The following is an 8660-nucleotide window of genomic DNA, read 5'->3' as shown; positions in this document are numbered from 1 at the left end:
TGATCTTGGGCAAGTTCTTTCACTTCTCTGGGTCTCTATTCCCTCAGCTGGAAAATAATAATGATGGTTGTGGCATTGGTTAAGCGCTTATAACGTGCCTAGAACCGAATTAGGCAGTGGGGGAGGTACAAGCAAATCGGGCTGGACGCAGCCCTGTCCCACATGGGGATCACGGTAGTGATTCCCCTTTTACAGGTGAAGTCACTGAGGCCCTGAGAAATGAAGTGACTTCCCAAGGCCACTCGGCAGACAAGTGGCGGAGTCAGGAGTAGAACCCAGGTCCTTCTGACTCCAAGGCCCGGGCTCTATCGGATTAAGACCGGGGGAGGGGGGTCTCACGTGGGATACGGACTTTGCCCGGTTTTTCTGTTTGTACCGTAGAGTTGGCTGCAGCGCCTTGCGCACAGTAACTGTTTAATAAACAAGAAACACTTGGGGGGCCGCGTGGAACCCTCCCTCCTCGACCCAACCAGTTCTGCGGCGCCACAGCTGCCAGGGGCTGGAGGCTGGGGGTGGGCAAGCCAGGGGTCCCATCGGGCATTCGCCACCTGGCTCTCCCCGCTGCCGGCACAGAGGCTCGCCCCCTCCCCACACCCCAAGTCCGAGCCTAAATGGTCTGCCGAGTCCGAACTGCCTAAGCAGCTCCTGGTCCCTCAAAAATAAAAACCCTCAGCAAATGTTCACACCCCTGCCCCTGCCCCCCAGCGGGGCAGTAAGCATTTACTGTGTGACAAGCACTGTGCTATTCCGCGGTGATTCGACAACACGATCGAGTTGGGCTCAGCGCCCCCTTCCCTCCACGCCACGTGTGAGAGACACAGAGTGACACCCAACTCCGCCCACTACACAACCTGTAAGAATTTATTCATCCTACGGTTTCGGGAGCAGTGGGCTGGGCAGAGAAGAGGGCCTAGGGCCAAGTCCCAAGACCAGGACCCAGTCGTCCCGCCCCGCTTTGCCCCGCGGGTGCCCATGGCCCCGCTGGGCCCCGTCAGAGTCGCGAGGGGGATCCTCCGCCCACCACCACGGTCTCGCCCATGATGTAGCTGGCATCCGGGCTGCACAGGAAGGACACGATGCCAGCGCAGTCTTCCGGCTCTCCAATCCTGGGGAAGTCACCACGTCAGGGAGGGCCGACTGCCAGCCCCTAAGGACCAGGTCCCGGAGCTGACCCCCAGCCCCCCAGCCCCTAACCACCGGGCCCCAGGGCTGACCAGCCCTGAATCCCCGTTTCTTCTCCATCGGGACTTGTGCCTCCTCTGGGGGAAGGACAGGCTGGTCGGAAACGGGGGTCAGTTTGGGTCGGCAAAGCGGGGGCATAGCCTCCCCAAGTGCCCCCCCCGGCTCCCCTTCCCCCTTTCCCCCTGTTTAATGGCTCTCACCTATGGATCTTCAAGGCTTGATGGCTACTAGCCTCTACAGCTTGGTCCTTCCAGAACTGTGAGGAGCGGCGGGGGAGATGGGGGGAAGATCAGAGTGGCAATAAAGAGTGACTGGGCAATTCTCCCCATGTTAAAAGGGATTTTTTTTTTTACTGGCATTTGTTAAGGGCTTACTATGTGCCAGGAACTATACTAAGCACTGATTAAAAGATGATCGGGTTAGACACAGTCCCTGTCCCACATAGGGTTCACAGTCCTAATCCCCATCTTACAGATGAGGGAACTGAGGCCCAGAGAAGTGATGCAACAGGCCCAAGGTCACCCAGCACACAGTTTAAGTGCTCAATAAATACGACCGACAAGTTTTGGAGTCTGGATTAGAGCCCAAGCCTGGGTTCTTTCCACTAGGCCGTGCAGCTTCTCGGCCCTGAGGCGCAGAAGGGGCGGGGGCTGGACCACTGCGTCTCAAAGAGGTGGCCATGGGAAGCAATACGGAGTAGCGGATAGGGCAGGCCCACCTCGGCTCAGAGAACGGGGACGGGGGGTCAGGGGGAGGAGCCCCGAGGAGGGGGAGGGAGGGTCCCCCCCATCCTTACCACAGAGCTGAAGTTGGTCTTGATGAGCCCCGGGGCCAGGCAGTTCACTCGGATGCCCCTCGGGGCCAGCTCCAGGGCCAGGTTCTTGGTCAGGCCCAGCAGGGCCGTTTTACTGACGTTATAAGGGCCCAGAGCCTGGTGGGGCGGGAGGAGGCAGAGTGGGCCCCCCGCCACCATCCCCCACATTCGGGGTCTTCAAAGACCCAGGGGCTGGGGTGGGGAGGGCTGTCACACCAAGGGAAAGACTCCTGACCAGGGTGGGACTGGAGCTGGGTCTCCCCTAGGGCCCCAAGAGATCTCTGACTCAGTATGGGCAGGTCGGGGTTGGATTATCCAGGGAGTGGGGGCTCCTGGGGTTCCTGGGAAGCGGAGGGGAGGGTGGGCCCGACCAGCCGGGGTCGGAGGGGAAGGGCACTTACAGGAAAGGGGGAGAAGGCTGCAATGGAGGATACGATGATCACGGAGCCACCGCTGCAATGGCACAGAGACAGTGAGACAGCCGCTGCGAGATGCCTCATCTTCCCTCCCCCGACCCAGAGCTGCCAGGGCCTCCTGACCCTCCCCGGGGGAAGGAAAGGAGGAAGGGAGGGAGGGAAGGACAGATTGTGCTGCGAGATGCCCCTCGACTTGCCTCCCCTGTCCCAGAGCCACCAGGACCCCGACCCTCCCCCTCCCCCAGGGCTCCCGTTACCCCCGTTTCTCCATCTCGGGGACCACCGCCTTCACCAGCAGGACTGTAGCCTTCACGTTAATATCCAGAATCTGAAAGCGAGAGAGGGGGCGGTGAGGTCAGAGCTAGAATTCTGGGTTCTTTTTAATTTTTTAAGGTATTTGTAAAGTCTGTTCTACGTGTCAAACACTGTTCTAAGCACTGGGGGTAGGTAAGAGTTAATGGGGTGGGGCACGGTCTCTGTCCCGCATGGGGCTGGGTGGTGAAGAAACTGAGGGACAGAAAATTTAAGTGACTTGCCTAAAATCACAGAAGTGTCGTGTCTTAAATCTGGTACCACTTGTCCTAAAGCCAAGATTAGAACCCGGGTTCTAATCCCGGTTCTGACGCTTGTCTGCTGAGTGACCTTGGGTAAATCACTTCGCTTCTCTGGGCCTCAGTTACCTCATCTGTAAAATGGGGCTGAAGACTGCGAGCCCCACGCGGGACAATCTGATCACCTTGTATCTACTCCAGTGCTTAGAACAGTGCTTGGCATATAGGAAACACTTAAACAAATACTCTTATTTCCCCTGGAGTGTGTAAGCCTGTTGTGGACAGGGATTGTCTCTCTTTATGGCTGTATCGTACTTTCCAAGCACACGGTACAGTGCTCTGCACACAGTAGGCACTCACTTAATAAGATTCAATGAATGAGTGGCATCTCCCAAGGTCCCTGGGGAAGGGCAGCCATCTGTTGGGAAGCAGAGTTCCGGCTTGCGGGGCAGCAGGGCTGAACTCTGCCCTGTGCCCACAACGAGCTTCCAGTCTACTGTCTACTCCTCTCCCACACCTGCACCTGACCTGGTCCCAACTCCTGCCCCTGGCCTTGCCCCTACCCCGCCCCTCCCCCTGCCCCCATCCCACCCCTCGCCCCGCTCTTGTCCCACCCCCTTCCCCACCTCACCTTGTCCCACACTTCCTCAGAGGCATCGAGCAGGTTCCCGAAGAAGGGATTGACAGCCGCGTTGGAGACCAGGATGTCGATGCCCCCGTAGCGCTCCAGGGCCTGGCGGGAGGGGACGGTATTGGATCTGGAGCTGCTGGCACAGCCGGATGCCACCCCCCCGCCACGTCCCCCGTGTCCCTCCCAACTGGGCCTGGGAAAAGGGCATGGCTTGAGGCACAGGAACCAGGTCCTCATGGTCAGCGTGGGGACAAAGGGGCGGGATTCAAACAGTGAACAGGCCAGGAAGCCGCCATTTTGTGTCCTTTCAGTCCTGACTGGAAACTCTTGGGGTTCATCAGAGAGCTCGGGGGGGGGGGGGGGGAGGCGCGTGAAGCTGGGGTTCTCCTCAGACCTTGCCCCTTCTCCCCCGTCACCCGGCACCAATATCAAGTTTTGATAGGAAGTGAAACTCTCACCTGGCACCAATATCAAGTTTTGATAAGAAGTGAAACTCTTTGGAACAGATACAAAGACACAAGCGGCGTGGCCTCTCCGGTTGCTAAAGACCTGTGTTCTGAGCCCCGTTTTTCGCTACCTACCCGCCGTGTGACCCTGGACAGGTCACTTCCCTTCCTCCGCGTCTGTGTCTCCTCATCTGTAAAATGGGGATTCGGTACCCGTGCTCCCTCCTACTTAGACTGGGATCACCAGGTGGGTGGGAGACTGTGTCGGGCCTGATTATCTTGTATCAACCCCAGCGCCTGGTACGGGGCTCGGCGTACGGCAAGCGTTCAACAACTCCCGCAGCTTTGGCGCTTTGGGCCGCAGCGGCCGAGGCGAAGGGAGGAAGGACTGGTGGAGAAGGACCTGCCCTTCTTCTGGCTGGCGCCACCGGGGCCTCACCGTGGCCACCAGCCGCTCCCGGTCCTCGGCCTTCCCGACGTGGCACACGGTGCCCGACACGCTGAGCCCCTCGGCCTGCAGCGCCGCCACGGCCCGGTCCACGTTCTTCTGTTTGCGGCTGCTCAGCACCACGTGCGCCCCGTCCCGGCCCAGCCGCCGGGCCACCGCCAACCCGATCCTGGACCAGCGGACGGAGCGGGAGATCCTCTCAGTGGTGGTTAAAACAGTGCTCGGCACGTAGTAAGCGCTTAGCAAATATCATCATGATTATTATCGTTATCCTCGGTGCCCGGCCTGGGCCCCTTCGGCCGGAGGGGACGACCCTCCCGCATCCCTCTCGGGGGGCACCGGGCCTCGACCCGCTGGGACGGGGGCGGAGGGAACCGGACCGGGGAGCAAAGGGGCTGGCGAGGCCTAGCCCGGTCGTGCCCCGGCAAGCCCGGCTGCTCCTCCCGGCCCCGGGGGCGAGGCCGAGGGGCCGGGGCTGGTGGGGGGGACACTAGGGGAGGGGTCCTGGGCCCGGTGGGGCTGTGGGAGTGGAGAGGACGGGGCAGGCCTGGGGGCCTGGGGTGGGTGGGTGAGTGGGGACGGTCGGAGTTCTGGGTTCGAGTGTAGGGGGGCGGGAGGAGGGGGAAGAGGCTGGAGGTCAGGCTGGAGGAGAGGCCCAAGGTGGGTTGGGGGTCTGGGCCGGGGAGCCAGGGTTGGGGGACAGGGAGGGAGCAGGGTCGGGGTTCTAGAAGTTGGATAGGGGGCGGGAGGTGAGTGCAGGGGCCCTGGCCACCGCCGGGGGAGGATCCCTCAGCTCACCCGTCTGTGGAGGCCGTGACCAGGGCCACTTTGTTGGCCAGCAGGTCCCGGGGGGCCGCCCTGCTGCTGCCCATTCTGACGGACCTCCAGAGGGCAGAGCTCGCCCGCAGCAGGGTCCGTTGCATGCCTTCCCGGCCGCGGGGGGGCCGTCGACTCTGACCCACTCCAGAGGTGGAGCTCCCGGCCTCCGCCCCGCCCCCTGCCCCCTGCCCCGTGCCCCCTGCCCCGTGCCCCCCGCCCCTGCCCTCGCAGAGCAGGCCGGACCGGCCCGGCCCGGCCCTAAGTCAGCGGGGAGCCCAGCGCGGCCCCAGGGCGCCCTCTGCTGGTCCTCAACTGGGCCCGAACCCGCCCCCGGCCCGGCCCAAGGGCGCCCTCTGCTGGCCACAGGCGGCTCCTCGCCCTCGGGCGCCCTCTGCTGGCCCCCGCTGGGTCCTGCTCCTCGGGCGCCCTCTGCTGGCCCCAGGTGCTTATTAATAATAATAGTAATAGTAATGTTGGTATTTAATAACAATCACGGTGGTATTTGTGGTAATCACTGTTCTAAGCGCTGGGGGGATACAAGAGAGGTGAAGTGATTTGCCCAAAGTCACACGGCTGGCAAGCGGCGGAGCCGGGATTCGAACTCATGACCTCTGACTCCTAAACCCGGGCTCTTGCCACTGAGCCACGCTGCTTCTCTATTTGTTAAGCGCTTACTTAACGCTTTACATTCTAAGCGCTGGGGTAGATACAGGATAATCAGATTGTCCCACGTGAGGCTCACAGTCTTAACCCCCATTTTACAGATGAGGTCACTGAGGCACAGAGAAGTTAAGTGACTTGCCCCCCAGTCACACAGTTGACAAGTGGCAGAGTCGGGATTCGAACCCATGACCGTTATTATTAAGGTGCTTGTTAAGCGCTTACTATGTGCCAAGCAATAAGAGCTGGGGTGGATACAGGGTAATCAGAGTGTCCCACGTGGGGCTCACAGTTTAAATCCCCATTTTAATAAATAATCATCATCATCATGTTGGTATTTGTTCAGCGCTTACCCTGGGCCGAGCACTTTACAGATGAGGTAGCTGAGGCGACACAGAGTAGTGAAGTGGCTTGCCCAAAGTCACACAGCAGCCGAGTGGCGGAGGGGGAATTAGAACCCTCGTCCTCTGACTCCCAGACCCGTGGTCTTGTAGGGCAAGGATTGCCTCTCTCTGTTTCCGAATTGTACATTCCAAGTGCTTAGTACAGTGCTCTGCACACAGTAAGCGCTCAGTAAATACGACTGAATGAGTGAGTGAACTAAGCCACGTTGCTTCTCTGCCCCAGGCCCGCCTTCCACCCCAGCCCCAGCCCGGCCCAAGGGCTCCCTCTGATGCCTATTTGTTTTGTTTTGTTTTCTGTCTCCCCTCTTCTAGACTGTGAGCCCGTTGTTGGGTAGGAAATGTCTTTCTCTGTTGCCGAATTGTACTTTCCAAGCACTTGGGACAGTGCTCTGCACACAGTAAATGCTCAATAAATACGATTGAATGAATGGATGAATGAATGCTGGCCCCAGGTGGGCCCGGTCTGCTCCCCTCCCCAGCTCGGGCCCTTCCTCCACTGCCACCCATGAGGTACCGCCCTTGGGAGCCCTTCTGGAAAGGGGGTCGCTCCCCCGAACCCCCCCTGCTCCCAACCTCAGTGTCCCAGTGTGCGGCATCCTTCTCTGGGAGTCCCTGCAGAGGTAGGGTGGGTGAATCTCTAAGAAGAAGGAGTGGTCGAGGGGGGCAGGTCCCTACCCACCTGCCTCTTTGCTAGCCATTCCCAGTCTCCCCAATTTCACCGGCCCCAGGAAGGGAAATAAATATGGTCTAGTTGCCACGGTAACCACGGTGGACAACCCAGACAACCGACAACCGAGGCTCTCAGATCTCTCTGACCCTGGCTGGAGGGAGAAACTGGGCGGATACGGCTCTGTGTGTCCCCTTGTCCACCCCCTACTCCTGAAGAGACCCTTCGCTACGCCCCAGACCCAGGAGACTAAGTCCCCCAGGTGCTGGGGAAGGACGGTGGGATGCTAGACCTGCTCTGAGTTTAGCTGGGGGTCTTTTCTCCCCTTCTCCCCACCCCGTTGCTGAGGGGCTGCTAATATTCCTCCCTCAGACACCAGGAAAAAAACCCAGAAAGCTGCTCAATAGGGCCCGGGTCTGGGGAAAATCCTCCCACCATTCCAAGTGGTCTTCCCTTAACTTCCTGGTCACCATGGTAATAAGGAAACCCGGATCACCTCATTCCTTTCCACAGCGGCTTCAGGGCTGTGGATGAATCTGATAATAATTGTGGTATTTGTTAAGTACTTATTATGAGCCAGGCACTCTACTGATCGCTGGGTTGGATAGAAGAAAACCGAGTTGGACACAGCCCCTGTCCCACTTGGGGCTCTCAGTCTTAATCCCCATTTTACAGATGAAGGAACTCAGGACCAGGGAAGTGAAGGGACTCGCCCAAGGTCACATAGCAGACAAGTGACGGAGCTGGGATTAGAACCTACGTCCTTCTGAGTTCCAGGCCCCCACTAGACCATGTTGCTTCTCAGTTGGTCCTCTTTAATAACTGAGGTATTTGTCAAATGCTTACTATAAGCCAAGCACTGTACTAAGCACTGGAATTGATACATTCAATTAGTACAATCAGATCAGAGTCCCTGCACCACATGAGGCTCATAGCCTAAAGGGGAGGGAGAACAATTAATAGTATTTACTGGACATTTACCGTATTTACTGGACATACTGGTTTTTACTATAAGCTCGTTTCGGGCAGGGAATGTGTCTACCAACTCTGTTGTTTTGTATTCTCCCATGCACACAGCGCTCAATAAATACAATCGATTGATTTACTGAGCGCTTACTGTGTTCAGAGCACTGTTCTAAGTGCTCGGGAGAGAACAGTGTGACAGAATTGCCCACAACCAGCTTACAGTCTAGAGGATATTTAACCGTCTCATTTTTACAGATGGGGGAACTGAGACCCAGAGAAGTGAAGTGACTTGCCCTAGGTCACTCAGCAGGCAAGTGATAGAGCCAGGATCAGAACTCAGGCCCTTCCAACTCCCAACCCAGGCCCTATCAACTAGGCCACGAGGCCTGCGGTCACCCAACACCCAAGGGCCCAGCTGGATCTAGACCCCACTGGGATCGAATCTGCTCATGGGGGTGCTGAAGGGTCTGCTCTCCTTTGAGCCGGTGGAGGTCAGTCGGTCAGTAGTAGTTACTGAGAACTTAAGCTCTTGAGAAAGGACAATACAACAATAAACTGACAACAGTAAACAATAGAATAAACTCTTGTCCACAACGAACTTACAGTCTAGAGGGGGGAGAAAGACATTAATATAAAGTACAGGGAGGGAGGCTGTT

General features: G+C 58.3%; 1 protein-coding gene across 1 annotated transcript; it reads right to left on the bottom strand.

The window, feature by feature from the left end:
* Nucleotides 1-834: 834 nt before the first annotated feature.
* LOC100092951 (dehydrogenase/reductase SDR family member 4-like) lies at nucleotides 835-5490 on the bottom strand. The gene is made up of 8 exons (XM_029078359.1): nucleotides 5287-5490; nucleotides 4480-4657; nucleotides 3595-3696; nucleotides 2670-2740; nucleotides 2398-2449; nucleotides 1979-2113; nucleotides 1383-1438; nucleotides 835-1106 (listed from the first exon to the last, which is right to left on the bottom strand). The coding sequence occupies exons 1-8, from the start codon at nucleotides 5409-5411 to the stop codon at nucleotides 992-994; spliced, it is 834 nt and encodes a 277-aa protein (XP_028934192.1). The 5' UTR covers nucleotides 5412-5490; the 3' UTR covers nucleotides 835-991.
* Nucleotides 5491-8660: the final 3170 nt, after the last annotated feature.

Source organism: Ornithorhynchus anatinus, chromosome 13 (genome assembly GCF_004115215.2).
Source record: "Ornithorhynchus anatinus isolate Pmale09 chromosome 13, mOrnAna1.pri.v4, whole genome shotgun sequence".
In the NCBI taxonomy this organism is placed as follows: Eukaryota; Metazoa; Chordata; class Mammalia; order Monotremata; family Ornithorhynchidae; genus Ornithorhynchus; species Ornithorhynchus anatinus.
This window is presented reverse-complemented; position numbering and strand designations above follow the sequence as displayed.

Excerpts from the sequence above, each read along its gene's own strand:
- LOC100092951 (XM_029078359.1), bottom strand. The coding sequence starts at position 5,411 with ATGCAACGGACCCTGCTGCGGGCGAGCTCTGCCCTCTGGAGGTCCGTC. Across the intron at positions 4,658-5,286 it reads GTCACGGCCTCCACAGACGG|GATCGGGTTGGCGGTGGCCC; the intron begins GTGAGCTGAGGG and ends CCGCTGGTCCAG. Across the intron at positions 3,697-4,479 it reads GGGAGCGGCTGGTGGCCACG|GCCCTGGAGCGCTACGGGGG; the intron begins GTGAGGCCCCGG and ends CCCTCCCGCCAG.